The sequence below is a fragment of the Acromyrmex echinatior genome, chromosome 19 (assembly GCF_024713525.1).
Source record: "Acromyrmex echinatior isolate Ae372 chromosome 19, ASM2471352v2, whole genome shotgun sequence".
Classification (NCBI taxonomy): Eukaryota; Metazoa; Arthropoda; class Insecta; order Hymenoptera; family Formicidae; genus Acromyrmex; species Acromyrmex echinatior.
Genome location: NC_141870.1, coordinates 4,694,419 through 4,710,348, shown reverse-complemented (window position 1 = coordinate 4,710,348; position 15,930 = coordinate 4,694,419). Strand labels below are relative to the sequence as shown.

The following is a 15,930-nucleotide window of genomic DNA, read 5'->3' as shown; positions in this document are numbered from 1 at the left end:
TATAGCATTATATATTTTCTCGAATCATGTTGCATTACTAAGATCTTTCCGATTCTAAAACTCGGAGGCAAATTCACGCAAGATATCAAAGCAAGACATTATCGAGCGAGATTTCACTAAGAAGTCATCGGTGACTCTTCACTCAGGGTAAACGCCCGGATTTGTCCGTGCGCCCACGCGCATTTGGAGGGAAGAAACGTCAACTACACAGTACGAAGGCGCGAGAGAGGTAGCATAGACCAGCGTGCAACACAACGCAACGGTCGACCAGAAGGGGATATCATCCCCCGGAGGTATCATCCGCCGAGGACGACCGAGGTCGCACGGAGAAGATCGAAGCGGCTGCGCGCCCGCGCGATCCGCCGGATTGGCGATGGTGTGGGGCGGCTGATTGTCAGTCGCACGCCGGTCTTTGAATGGAGCGGGTGTGGAGACGCGTACAGGGTGCCGGGCGTCGCGGTGCCGCGGCTCGTTGCGGTTGCCCCGTGCAGCCGTGCCAGTTGCACGTGGACCAACGCGCGAAGCGCGGTGGTGGCGGCCGTAAATCCCGCAGTAGTTCCGGCGGCGGACCCCAGACCATCGTCTGCGGCTGTCAAGTGCAGCCGTGCCCGGTGCATCCAGTGCTAATCAGGGTTCGTCGTACTCGACCGGCTGGTGCTTCTGCCGCCGCCGCCGCCGCCGCTGCCGCCGCGGCCACCATCAGCTGCGACTGTCCGCCGGAATCACAGCCCTGTCCGCATGTACAGCGAGGATCAGTCCTGCGAAGGGTCAGAAGGTAAATTAATACGACGATGTAGTAACGCCTATTATCTATTCCACCCTACGATAAAGACCAGCTGGCTGTGTTGTTGCTGGGGTAGGTTGTGAAGATTGGGGTAGGTTGGTGCGATTCCAATTATTGCTATCGCGATAGAATGGAAGAGACCGCACCGCCTTATTCGGTCGATAGCACTTGTTGACCAATGACCTTCCGGTGATATATAATTGAAAAATTGTTGATACTTGCGTAGACATTCGTGGTATTATGTTGTGAATTTTTTTTTGAAAAATTATTGTTGATGGTACCCTTTGGAATTTTGGGTTGCTTCGTTCGATCGATAAGAGCGGAAATAACGAGCAACAATTACATCTATAGAGTGCTCCAGTTTTATTGTATAATTCTTTCACATCTGTACATTTTTTTAATTCGTGACATTTTTATTCGTGAAATTTTCATTGATAATTTTCATTGGTAATTTTCGGTGTAATTTGATGGCGATAGATGACGATCGATTACATAAAGTTAGACTGTGCTTTGAAGATCGCAGTAAAAGGGGTGGAAGGTATATAGTGGAGGTCAGGAGCTAATATGCTGTTGACTTGTGTTAATCGTAAGCAGATTTTAGGCGGAAGCAAGTAGCTAGTATAGTAGGACCTGCCAAGTTCACTCGGTAGTCAAACTTATCCGAGGTTGACGCAGCTGTTCATTTGTAGAATAAACAAGGCAATTACCTCGTCTATGTATGAGTAAAATTAATATGGAAGAGCTTTCACGATGGCGAAACGCGAAATGCAACGTTTGAAAGCATTTTCATGTCGGTATAACGGAGGAAATTGTCTGTCTGAAGACAAGAATGCCAATTCGCACGGTCCTTTTATCTCTTTTCTAGAATGCTGAAATATTGATTTATAAAGTGCCACGTGTTACGACGAATTATACAGAGAATTGTATATTTATTTTCATTTTTGACTCATAAATATCAGTCGCTTGTAGTTTTATTAAATTACAGAGTAAATATGTATTATTTGTTGTATGTGTACATTTATGGACATATTAACATGAATTTATCACGAAGGTGTTTCTCGTAATTATTTTAATTTATACATTACACACTGTTAATTTGTATAAATAAATACGAGAAATTACAATGTTTGTATTGAATACATAAATTTCTTGATGAAAAAAATTTATTCATTAAGAAATATGGGAAGCGCAAGAAATTCAAGAAATAGTTTATCTATAATCAAGAAATAATTTATCACCAAAATAAGGAAAATATTAAATTATGAAATTATGAAATTATTGACGTCAATTTACAATGCAATTATCTGAATAATCTGAAATTCATTCGCGATATGCAAGAGTCATATGCAAGCAATCATAGATTTTGATCTGAGTCTTCTTTCTACCTTCGAGCGGAGTCTTTCCGTTTTATCATTGTGCGAGATAAAATTTCCAATAGTCAATAGGACTTTTGTGGTCCAACTTACAGCTGTCAAGTATCTCGGGCGAAATATGTCGCGACCGTTATGTGAAAATCAATGTTTTCCATTAATATTTAGACACTTGTATAATTAAGGTATAGTATTTAAATCTCAGAAAAAAGAAATCAATACGACGTGAACGCTTCAAAAATAGTAATGTTTACAATTCATATGGCTTGAAATAAAGTAATCAAATGTTTTAATACAATTTTTAATCTAATGGGTCAATTCTAAATAGAATCGTAAGACTCATAATGTGTTCTCGTAAAACTTGTAAGAACATATGATTAATATTTTAATTTTATGCGTATACAGATATATCATAAGACATATGATTATTCGTAAATATCTATGATTTCTTGCAAATGTTATGGCTAGAAGTTGTCTGTAAAAATATTGTATAAAGATATAAGCACTTAAAAATTCTTACAGATTTTATAAAAATATATTACGAGCCTTATGGTTCTGCTTAGAATTTAAGCATAAATTTAAAAGTAAAAAAATTTCAGAGATAGAAAAGATAGAAAGTTCTTTTTTTAGTTTAATATTTACCTAACTTAGCATTATTTGTTATTTTTCGCAAATACTTTTCACCCTTTTCACACTCGTTAAGAATGTATCAGGTGTATAGTTTTTCTATGCAAAAAGTGAATTGGAAATTTGTACTTTATAAAAATAAATGTTATATAAATACATACGGAAAAGTTCAATACGGTCAATATTTATATTTAACAATACCATTTCATAGTTTATTTTCTTATTTTATCCTAATTATTTTTTAAAAACATGTCTCATATTTCTTGATCAAAATAATGTTTTATCTAGGTATCAAATCGACGCCAATTTTTTTGTTGTATAACTTTTAAACACGATATAGAAAAATCTGTGTAATTTTTTTATTTTGTTAAAAAATACGTATAATACTTACATTCTTAACACATTCTTTGTTTCAGATGCGAGTGCGCGGATCGTTTTTGTCGGCACGCAACCTGCGGTGTCGGTACTCGTCGTCGAGCGGCCACACAGTCCTCGTCTTCCCCTGTCTCCTCCACGCAGTTGCAGCTGCAACAACAGCAGCAGCAGCCGTGCGAGTGCGCCGACGAAAGATCAAGCTGCGCCCACACAGGCGGCGGCGAGGCGCCGTGTGAGTGCGAGTGTGGCGAGGAGGCGAAGCCGTGCTCGCATACGGTCAAAACGCGCCGTACGCGCCGCACGTGCACTGACTGCAACTGCAACGGCACGCAGCCCTGCGGCCATAAACCGCAGCCTGAAGGCCGTATAAAGCGGGTTAAATGCCGCGTGAGGCGCGCCGGCTGCGCCATGGCACGTTGCACCGCCGAGCTCGCGATGCTGCATTTGCACTGGGAGCTCGCCACCGAATGTGCGCCCTGCAGGCCACGCGCGCTCACGCGACGGCTCTGCAGGAGGCAACAGAGCGACAACGAGCTCTACCGCAGCAACAGCTTCAAATTTGAGCGCTTTGAGCGTACCAAGGACGAGTGTGTCACGCCGCATCGCAAACAGGTTAGTGTCCGCTTTTGGTCTTGCTCGTAATCAGGATTGCGTATCGATAGTGCTTTGAATGAGGTATTTCATCGTTTTTAGCAGATATTTAGCAGGTAAAATAGAGATAATGCAAAGGGAATTTTCTTTTGAACTATTTTTTGAACTATGATTTTTTGAACTATTTTTTTGAACTATGATATATATATATTATTTATATGTGTATATATATATATATATATATATATATATATATATATATAATTGTATGGATATATAAAATGTCAAAGTTATCAATTAATAGAAAGAATCAATTGATGAAGTACATCATTTGTATTTATGATTTTATATTTGTATTTACAATAAATACTATTAGTACTGTTAGCGTGTTAATATTATATATTATTAATATTAAATTAATTCTATAAAGAATAAATTTTATCTAGATTTCTGTTTCTAATCGAAATATTTTTCTGTATTTAAACTTTGTTAATATAAAAATGTATTTTTTTAAATGCATTTTGCAAAATGGAATTTATTTCCATTGAATTTATTTCTAATGTTACCAGCCATAATATTTATAAGACAGAAAAAGAGATAGAAAACGATATTGTGAAAATTGTTCATTGTTTCGTTTAAATTACTTTTTAAGTGAAGTAAGGGAAAGAAAGTAAAGATTCTACGATGACTCATGTAAACATTATAACTTTAATTCACTTTCTTATATATATATCCTATTACAATAGTATTTTAAAGTCCAACGGTCTCTAGAGAATGAAAGAAAAGTCCTATAGTCGACTTCATGTGCAGGTGAGTTCTTCAAACTTTAATAGTATAAGGGACTATGTATGGAACAAAGAAATTGCTTTTTTCCGACGAGGAAGTAACGTTGTTTCATCTTAACTTTATCGCGATAGTATAAATAACATTAATCATATCTACGCTGTGAATAAATTATAATTATTTAAATTTAATATTTACAAATTCTGTTAAATGCAATTCTGTTGGATAAAGCTTTTATCCAACAGAAAAATTTCACAACATTGGTACTAATAATACAAAAAAATCCTATATATATTTGATAAAGCAAAAAGATTTGATTGGCCTGATGCCAAGATTTTAATTGCGTATGCCATGCACCGAACGTGCTATTCCATATCGGATGAGATACTCTCAAGCACACATTCCTAAAAAGAATATTTAATTTGAAAAAATGCGAAGCTATAATTCGTAGTAAATGTGACGCTTTCCTCTGGAACTCGTTTTTATAGAACGAAAACTTCTTTAATGGATTTTGCTGAGTGGAAACGCAATGGAATTACATTGCGATAATAAAATGGAAAGATTTAGTATAAGACAAGTCTGAAATTTATAATCTGTATTTTTTGCACTGAAAAAAAAAATGATTGGCTGTTGCAGCAATTTAGATGGTAAAATATGAAATAGCATTTTTAATTGGCTGCAACAGTTAATTTTTGGTTACATTAATCTATCCGCAATGTCAGTACGATTTCAATAGGCTAACCGGCTAACGCAATCAAAAATTGGTTGCTACAGCCAATTAAAAATATTATACCATATTTAGTCAATTTTTTATTTCAGTGCACGTCGCGAATATTTTATATTATTATTGTACAATCCGTTACATATATTCGAGGTAAAGGAATTTAGACTACATCAAGAATATATATTAGAATAACGTTTGAAGATGCGAGTTGTTTCGAGTTTATGATTTATGATTTTGAAGGCTCGTTTAAATCCATGTGGACATTTACTCGATCGTAAGTTGGAACATGAGCTTTCATGTCTCTCCGAGATAGCTGCCTCTAAATGCAATTACTTTCCATAGCAAAAGCAAACTTAGTTTATCCGATAATCGTGAATCCATCATCTAAAGACTGTTGTGTACAGGAATATTATCTATAATTACATTTCTTGTATCAAAACACTGCATAGATGTTTTTAGAATTAAAATCTCGTACATTTAATACTATAAAAGTAGTAAAAATCAACGATAGTCAGACACTCGGATATCGACATGTGATATTTACTAGTACGAACGATTTCCAAATTTTATTATCTAGGGCATATACATAATTTATTGTTAGAAATTTTGTATATGTTTGTATTCATAAATAATCATTATTATACAGAGAGAATTTTTTCTTAGAATTTACCCTGAAAATATGACAGGCGTGGAACAATTGTATTTCAAAAAATTTTAATGTAAATTTCTCATTAATAAAACTACAATAAAGTATAAAATCAGTTTGATCAATTTTACTGAAATACATAATAAAAATCTTTAAAATATTGTACCACAACTACCATATTTTCAGGATAGATTTTAAAAGAAAATTCTCTCCGTGTATAATTATATATATTCTGTTATTATAATTGAGATCAGATATAATTAGTTATAAAAATTTTTTTATTGTTAAGCTTTTGTAGACGCATTAAAGTATTTTGTAAATTAATTTTGCATAACATATAAATTGTTCTTAGCACAAAATATTTGTCAATACTTAATATTTGAACAAGATTTATCGAGCACATATAGTCGCTATGTACATATCGAAAATATGTGAGTATTTATTGCAAAATTTAACGATCGTATATAATCATTATATAGAATGAACCAGAAGCCCTATGGAAACATTTCGATGAAAATTATGCTTCATTGGTTAATGTATGTGTATATGAGAGTACCAAAGTGGAACTTACAATAAATTTGTCAATATCTGAAAGTTACTTTGAACATCTATACAATGCTAAGTAGCAAAATGCGTTTATTTCAAAATTTATACTTAAAAATTTATACTGAATATATAATTATAGTTATATATTTAATATTATAAAATTAAAAATGTCCTGCAATCAATTGATTATCGAGGACACTTTTCTTACATTTAATAGAGTTTTATAAATAAGCCTGATTTAATTCGTGATTTATTTTCATAATTTATAGAATTTTGCTATTTCCTGTCATTATTAATATAAAGCATTAACTTATTCACGAGCTGAAACCTACAATTTTATATTCTAGTACTTATTCCGATAAAATTCCAATAAAATTGAGTTGTCGCGACGACTCATCCAAGGTCGCTTTGCGGGTTCAGAAGAAGAAATAAAAGGGAAGATGTAAGATGTATAAAAAAGGATGAAAAGGGAAAAAAATGGAAAGGAATGAGACAGCGCGATATCGAATTGATCGCGAAAAGGCTTGAGAATTCAGACATTAAAATAAATATTTTCCTTATACATATACATATATCATATAATATTTCTATTTATTTTTAGGACGCAGATTTAATAAATGATTTGATTGAGATCACAACTCTGCGAATAAACGTCGAATCATTAAAAATATTTTTTTATGCAAAATTATTTGATTTGATTTTATACTTTAATAATAAATAATTTAGATTTATAATTAACAAGTCGTTCCTTTGAATTTTTTTACACTTAATTGGCAGTCTTTGTATGTATATCGTACACATGAGTATATTTTATATTTATATATATTTGAATATTTTATTTTATATTTATATATTTTTAAAGCAGAGAGTAATGCCAAGCTCTCTTCTCTTATTTGCATTTAAGTATTGTATTATCATAAAGTTACGTGCTACGCAAAGGCATTGCTTTTGACGTGATTGTAAATACTACTTTATGTACAGTTATGAAAGAGAATAATGCTTTTGTATGTGGCTACTTCATAATACGCTGTAATATTGTGGAAATTAACCCTGTAGAACTAGGGGGTATATAAGCTCCTCTGCAAACTATACAGGTTTATGTATATCTGCTCGGATAGTTAGGCTATGGAACATAGTGTTCGCAGTATGTGTGTGTACTTATATATTATACATCTTATTTTGGCCAACCGACAGTAAATATACCGTGTTTAGTATGCGGTTCTGAACCGTGAAGTTATTCGGGAATATTTATGCATGATACGGTGAGACACCGCTTATAACATTTGTTACGTAACTGGAGCGGAAATTAGTTCGTCTCTACGCGACAAATTAATTTCTGAGAGTTTAATGGTTGATGAAAGATTTATTATAATTATACCAACAAAATCGTAAAATTATGAAGTTTTTATACAAATAGCGAAACTGAGTTCCATCATTTTATCGAGGATATTTTTTTAAATAAAGCAATAAAGTGTTCTCTGAAGAAGATTCACAATAGAGTAACTTCATAATAGAGGTTCGTACTTAATAATCATCTCCGTCGGAAATGAGCAACTATTAGGCCCTTTTATTGTCATAAAACAAAACCCGAGAGCAACGTAGCAACCTATCGTGCTCGGAAAACGGTGAAAGCAGAAATGATATTTCATTAGCAATGTAAATACAGTGATAGAATAGAATTCAAGATGAATTCGATTTCCCCCGCGTTCGCGTTTTCTTGTCGAGTACCATCCGTCTCATTGCAGTTGCAGCTTATTCTGTTCTTATTTGAAAAGTTTCTAACATTTGCTATTTTTCCTAGGAAAAAAAGCAAATATGATAAGTTATATATTTTTTATATCATTTTTCCTCTCGAGGATGCAGCTTCCTCTTTCATTCTTGATTATCTTTTCTTCAGTTTTCTTCAGTAAAGTTTCTTGAAGGTGTGTGCACCTGGTTTTTCGAAAAAACATTGCGTATCATTTTCTGTTTTTTCCCACAATCATCATCAGACATCATAAAGGAAATAATAAGATTGTTTACGAGCTACTAATGACATGTTTAACGAATATTTTTTATTTACGATCTATTTTATCAAATACAGACTGCTATGATTATAACTGTCAATTATCGTTAAAATGTGAGCATTGACCGCTTCCGCTCTACCAAGTATTACCGGAAATAAGAGCAACACGTGAGCCTCGCGCGGTCATGGCGTATTGATTTCACGACAGAGCCAAGTTCTATCCGACCTCTTGCACTAACCAGGAGCTTTATATCAAAGTCTCTCTGGATTTTGATTCGTAATAATCGTGATAGATAAAATGAACGGCACTTGTCGCGCGATAATTCTTCGCTGCAGCCTTTTAACAGGCAGACTAACTTCATCAGTGTTTTCTTGCGGAAAGAATTAATTTATTTTGAAAATATATACAGAATTTTGAGGGCACTTATTACGTACAATCTTATGACACACCGTTATCGGCTTTTACATTAAAAAAAAATTCCTTCTTCCCCGGATTTTAATTACAAAATTATACAAAACGAAAGAGAGAGTATGAATCATTGATAGACGCAAAATTTAGATTAGTTTAGACTGCGTTAGCTGTAATCCAATCCAAGTACTCGATGACATTCGTGTATACAGTAGGGTAAGAGGAGCTGGCGCAACCATTCGCCCAGGATACCAATCCAACGAGTTTTCCTCCAACAGTCAATGGGCCACCAGAGTCACCCTGAAAATAGCAAGATGTCTTAAACAAAATTAGTTCTAATCCAAATTTAATGTTGTTTTGTGTATTTTCTTTATCACAATTTCAAATATTTTCTTCTTTTTGAGAAATCACGATTAAATTATTACTGAGAATATTATAAATAGAGAAATCAATAATTTAGAACTGAAATCTTAAGAAAAACTTACGTGACACGATCCTTTTTCGATTGATGAATCATATGCGCAAATTTGCGTGGGATAAACGTTGTAGTTTATTTTATTGTATATATATTGACAGTAGGTGTGATCAGCGATGAAGATGTTGACTCGTTGTAGTCTAACAGTGGTTGGTCCTTCTTGCTGTAATTTCGTAATAATTTATATAATTGCTATCTTTGAATAATATTAATAATAATATATAATATTATTAATAATATTAATTTCTTATCAATTCCTTGTATACTGGATATTGTAGTTCTGTATTCTAAATCTCAAGAGATATTATAAAAATAAAATATAAATAATCACTATCTTTGTGTATCAATATGCAAATTACAGATGTACAGTTAAATATATAGATATTTAAAACAGCTAGAAAGATTTACCCAGAGTCTGCCCCATCCCGACACAATGGCTACATCATTGGTTTTAACATTAAAACCTTTTGGTGGCAAAGGAACATGCCCGACAGTCTTAGATGTTATGAAAGGAGTTTCGACCTAAAAAAAAAAAAAACAATTTTTACTTGAGATTTATAATTTTTAATTGGAAAAAATATTTATAAGGAGTCTAATGTTTCATGTAAAAAAGAAATTTATGCCTACCTGCAATAAAGCTATATCGTTAATCCAAGAATTATGAGAATCATATTCTTCGTGTATAATGGCTTTTATGACGTTGTGTTCTGATTTTGGTTTACTTAAATCGATAGTGCCAGCAATAACTTTTATATTAAATGATTCTATACTATAACACAAAATTTAATTGTTCACATTTTTATCGAAATATACATATATATAGTAAACGTATAGGTACATTTCTTATATATTTTTTACAATTCATTTCAACAAAGTAATATTTATATGTAAAAAAATATACTAACAAGTTATATTAGTGTGATACGCAATTATTTTATTAAAAAAATAATAAAATATTAATAAAATTACTTTTTAACACAGTGAGCTGCTGTGATGACATAATTATCATTCAGGATTGAGCCGCCACAAAAGTGAAAGGAAAAATCTGTGTATTGAAGAGAAACCTATGGAAATCATAGTATTTCTAATTTGTAGTAACATTTCTATGTTTGTTTTTAATTTATAAGAAAGCTAATATGTAACTGAAACAGTTACACTTTGAAAGAAATAACAATAATACAATGAAACAACAAACCTTACTCAAGGAAAGTAACAGATTTTAAAAATAAATCTCTGTTTTTTTAAAATTAATTATACTCACACACAAAAATATTTAGATATTTTTTATATTATATATGGTATATGCACAATGCGTGACAAGTTCTCGAACTGAGGCCATTCAATGATTCAAAAAAAAGATCGAAGATATTTATTAAAACATTTATTAATACTGTCATTTAATACATTTATCGCTTTCTAACATTTACATCACTTGTATAATGAATGCTTCTCCGAATTGTATTAAGTTTTCATCAAAATTTAATGGATTTTTGAGAGATACATTGAGATATTCTCATGTCTTGACTTTTTTGTTGCAATTTCTAATTTAGGAAATAAAAAATTTAGCGAGGTGCTAAATCAGGCATTAAGCTTGAGTTTAAGGAAAGTGGCTTCTGATTTATTTTTTGATCATTTGATCTTTTAATGAGGGATCTTAACTAATACTCGCCTGAATTAATGTTAACTTTTTTTATAAATTAAAAATTGTAATGAGATTTGAGGCTGTTGTCATCTAATATACTAATGGCTTCTGCCATACACTGAATATGGAAACTTAAGGCAAATCGGAGGAAGTTTTTTCTTGGACATTCAACATAAACGATAAAAATATTTAAAAGCAGGCGAAGACTATATTGAATGCTGATTTATAAATTCGATCTTTCTTGTGAGTTGTTTGTGGCATCAATCCGAGAACTTAATTATATTACAATATGTATATACACATTTTATATATTATATATATTAATATTTCCATAATAAATATTTTATATAATAATGTGTACCTGATACGGAATCTCGCCTAGTCTCGCATTTTCTCCATTTACGATTCTGGGATCAAAAAGTGGCAGGAGTCCGGCTGCAATATAATGCATGATAAATCATTACTAGTATTTGTAAAATGAAGCTAAAAGAATTTAAAAAAACACAAATTTTATAAAGGTTTGAATTATAATAAGTAACAATTTGTATTTTAATGGTGAATTTCAGATTCTTTATAATATTTTGCGCCTGTCATGTTTCTATTTATATTTAACGATCGAATTGACGAATCACAGAAAATCATTTATTTGAATAACAACATTTTTTTCTTCCATATACTCCTAAGAGAACTACTTGTTTTCACTTAAATGAATGATTATTGATTAACCCGGGAAAATTATTAGTCACCTTGAGAAAATGCCAAAAGGCTGAGGAGACACAAAATTCTTAACGCCATTGTACGAGTACTGTCTGAATGATTTGAAATAGCATGGAAGCGAATTTATATGTAGTACTGATTTTTAATTGCATCACCCCTCTTCCGTATAGTCTACCGACTGACATGATTTCTTAAGAAATCTAGATTAGATAAATCAAATATAAGTATCTTGATAAGCACATAACGTTGAGTATCACACTGTAATTTCATTCAAAATGTTTAACGTATTTAATGTTTCATGTATGTATATTAATCGATATCATTTCATCTTTATTAATTCTTTTTATTGAAAATATTAATGTCAAGAATTTAAATAACTTATTCAGTCGCATTTATAATTTTTTATATTTGTAAAGAATTTTTTGATTCACGATTTTTCATTTAAAGTATCTTTCAAGTATCTGTCAAGATTAGATATAAGCTTTAGTATTAATTTTAGATTAAGACTAAAGATAATTTGTAATATAATATTAACCGTAGCTATAATATTAAACGTAGCTATACACACTGGGATTTCAAAAACCCCAGTACAATTTGCTAAATTGAGATTTTTTTCATATTCCTGAACTTTTCTTTTTCTTTGAATCTATACAGGATGTCTGCTAATTGTTCTGACGGACATGTAGAGCGGATTAAACTGAGACAGAAAGTCCTCTATTATTTTGCAATTTTTGCAATAATTAACAAGATATTAATTGCTAAAAATTACCAAAAATTGATCTTCATTAATTTTTTACTCAAATACTGCCAATTTTTACAGAAAAACTGTAAGAGATGAAAATTATTTTTTTTTCTCATAGAATTTTACGAATTTTTTCAAAATTTTTTATTAACTTTTTAGTATTGTATTTTTTTATTTTTATCAACATAAGAAAATACGATATTAAAAAATTTTGAAAAAATTCTCAAAAAATTCTTAGAGCTCTATAAGAAGAAAATAAATAATTTTTGTCTCTTACAGTTTTTCTGTAAAATTGAGTATTTGAGTAAAAAATTATTGAAGACCAATTTTCGGCAATTTTTAGCAATTAATATCTTGTTAACTATTGCGAAAATTGCAAAAAATGGTAGAGAATTTTCCGTTTCAGTTTAGTCTGCTCTACATGTCCACAAATTCCGTCAGAACAATTATTAGACACCTTGTATATTCCGAAGCTTCTCAATTCTATCGATTTTTACATATTACTTATTCCTTAATTAATTCTTTATCGATTGAAAAAAAAATTAATTGAAATATGTCCATTTTTATGGAAGTTAGGGTAAAAAATATAAATGAGGCCCCAGAGACCCGAGTGTGTAAATTAAGGTCAAGGGTAAAAAATGAGTATGTACGTATATAGCGCTAGGGTTCAAAAGATATAATTATAATGGGTCTTTTTAATTATATTACCTTTCTTATCGCTCGATCAAAGTGATAATCGTTCTGCACACTTCTGTCTTGCTATCTTGATAAGGATTTGGATTTTTCCGTATCTCTTAATCTCACTCGATAAATTTTTCGCTCTTTCGCAATTCTTTTCATGCAGTTTGATTAATATGATAATAGCATCATTTTTGTATTTTGCACTTATTATAGTTTATTGAGTCAGTTCTTTGTGCTCAGCAGACATTTTTTATTTTCGCGGAAATAATCTACTAATTCGAGTTATTACTAACTTATATGCAAACAACTTACATATTTCTATATTGAATTGAGATAATCTTATTATATTTCTAATTTTTTCTATTTTTAATTAGGAATAATATTTTTTTTTAGTAAAATGCATTACATTCAATGTTATATAAATTATACACAAAGGAAAGACCTTTACAAGAGGGAGAGAGAGAAGGAAGGACTTTACAAGAGTTTGACAATAACTTTTACATTAGCATAACTGTATTAAAAAAAATAATTATCTTGGAAGTTGATGTTGCGAGATAATAATTTTGTCGAAAACGATAAGTTACGCCGTATTAAGAACTTTAATAGCCTCCTATTAAAAGTTTTACTCGCACAACTTATAATTTCAATAGAAAATCTCATGAGAGATAAAGTTTCGGTTATCCTTGTAACTCGCGAATTTTTTTTAACAATCCTGATGGACGGTCGAACGGATAAGTAGAACATAATCGATCGCTGGTCCAGCTAGGATGGATGCGGGCTGTCAGAGTTTCAGGATTCATCTGCGACCTCTTGCTCTGACCGTGTAATCGATCCAATACATGATCAAAGCATCACCGGTCGAGATCACTGATAACTTTGCGTGCACGAATTCTCAATCGTGTTCGCCTTTACTAAACTTTTTGATAGCACATGGGATACATCAAATAAATTTACAACTTATATATGGAATTAGTTAACTTTCAAACAAATTAATCATAACAATAAACCGTTCGTGGAATTTGTAATCACCGATTGTTCATTTCATCCCTGAAGGAAGATATCGTAGAAATAAAAAATTAAATTAAAAATTTTGACATTTAAATTTTATAGCTGTTTATATTTTACTTCTTACGTAATATTTTTATTATTGGATTATGAATGTTTAGTTTTATTTTGTAAGATCTACACGTGGCACCGATGATAATATCAGTTTTTAGTAATGTACTTAAAATATTTATAATACGCAGATATGAGTTGAATCGAGATAATAGTAATTTTAATGCCCGACAAAACTATTTAGTGCGATAAATGTTCCAAATAATTTTCTTTGGAATGCGTATTGAAAATATATCATTTGAATCAAATCTATAAGTTTTTTAATTATATCTTAGATAACAAGTACTATTTAATTAGACCATCTTATCAATCCATTTGCTATTTAGTATTTTATGAAAATTGTTTACTAACAGAAGTGCTATGATAAACGTTCTTGTTTTAATGGTAAGCATATAAAAGGGGATAAATGGAACAGAAAAATTTATATCATTGCGTTGCAGAGTATTTTTAAGCTTTACATACAATCTCCATTGCGCAAATTCACTCGTTGAACGTGCATTATGAGCGCATATTGTTTGCACAGGAAAATCTATTTTTTACGTCAGTGAAGTTTGCTGTCGCATGTTTTATTCAGGAGTCCCTTTTAGAATATCGGTTGTTGCAAAATTGCAAATAGAATAAAAGGTTCAAAAGGTTATCCAGGAACAACGGGTGCTTCTCGCGCGAACGCTCGTGAGAATCCGAGAACACGTATTTCCGTCCACACGTAAAATTGGCAAGATTTTCAAACAAAGCGAGCGCTTATAAAGAGAAGAAGGATTTATGAGAAGAGGTATACTATAAAAGTGTATGCATTTTCCTGATTATTATTTACGCGGAGAGAAGCGTGTATAATTCGTATTATATTATATGATACGATGATTATCAATACGATGATTACCATTAACTGTCATTTTATCGCATTACGCTTTATGTAGCGTATATAATGTTATAAATTATATGTGTTTTACATTTTTAATAATTCTTATTACATTAATTCTTATTACTTTACACTGAAAGAAAAGCTTAGCTGAATATGTCATAGCATTTTTAATCAATTACAGCAGTCAATTAAAAATGCTATACCATATTTTACCACCTAATTTGTTGCAGCAGCCAATCTTCCCTTTCAGTGTACGAATATGTTTCTGAATAGATTTCTGTATGAATGAATTACTATAATAAAAAGTAATAATAATAGAATGTATGGGCAATGAGAGCGTTAATTAATGCAGCATGGGAATTGGTGCGCAATTAAAAGAAATTTGTATCCACAATCATTGCAGATTATTAATATATTATGTGAATATTATTTGACTACTATATGAATTGCGCACCAATTCCCTGTATTACTCTCATTGCCTGTACTCTATTATTATTATTATTTTTAATTTCGACAGCCCTATTAATATTTAAATTTTTAATATAATGAATTTTGTATCCTAAAAATTGCTTAAAAATTACTTATTTTTACAATTAACTTTATTTAACATATTTTTGTAGATGAATTAATATAATAAATTTTATACCTCTACTATTTATTTTCATGATTAATTTTATTTTAATATTTAATTTAATTTATTTATTTGTTCAAACTGAAGTATTATTTTAATACAGCTCGCTATTGCAAATTTACGCATGAAATGAGGTCAATGATTTTATTGTGGCTGTATGACGGAGTAAGTACGCTTATCAAAGCGAGGACGCCATGCCAGAGT

At 31.5% G+C, this 15,930-nt stretch overlaps 2 protein-coding genes across 2 annotated transcripts in view; one reads left to right on the top strand and one right to left on the bottom strand.

Annotated features, from left to right (window-relative positions):
• The first annotated feature begins 1 nt into the window (after position 1).
• hwt (SH2 domain-containing adapter heavyweight) overlaps positions 2 to 15,930 on the top strand; it is a 172,547-nt gene continuing 156,618 nt past the window's right edge. Inside the window, exons 1-2 of the mRNA XM_011058830.2 lie at positions 2 to 775; positions 3,198 to 3,768. Coding sequence (XP_011057132.2) covers positions 417 to 775; positions 3,198 to 3,768 — 930 coding nt within the window. The 5' untranslated portion in view covers positions 2 to 416. The remainder of the gene's footprint in view (positions 776 to 3,197; positions 3,769 to 15,930) is intronic.
• Positions 8,819 to 12,413, bottom strand: LOC105147660 (chymotrypsin-2-like). The gene is made up of 7 exons (XM_011058829.2): positions 11,724 to 12,413; positions 11,339 to 11,412; positions 10,305 to 10,399; positions 9,963 to 10,104; positions 9,744 to 9,857; positions 9,346 to 9,498; positions 8,819 to 9,160 (listed from the first exon to the last, which is right to left on the bottom strand). The coding sequence occupies exons 1-7, from the start codon at positions 11,770 to 11,772 to the stop codon at positions 9,017 to 9,019; spliced, it is 771 nt and encodes a 256-aa protein (XP_011057131.1). The 5' UTR covers positions 11,773 to 12,413; the 3' UTR covers positions 8,819 to 9,016.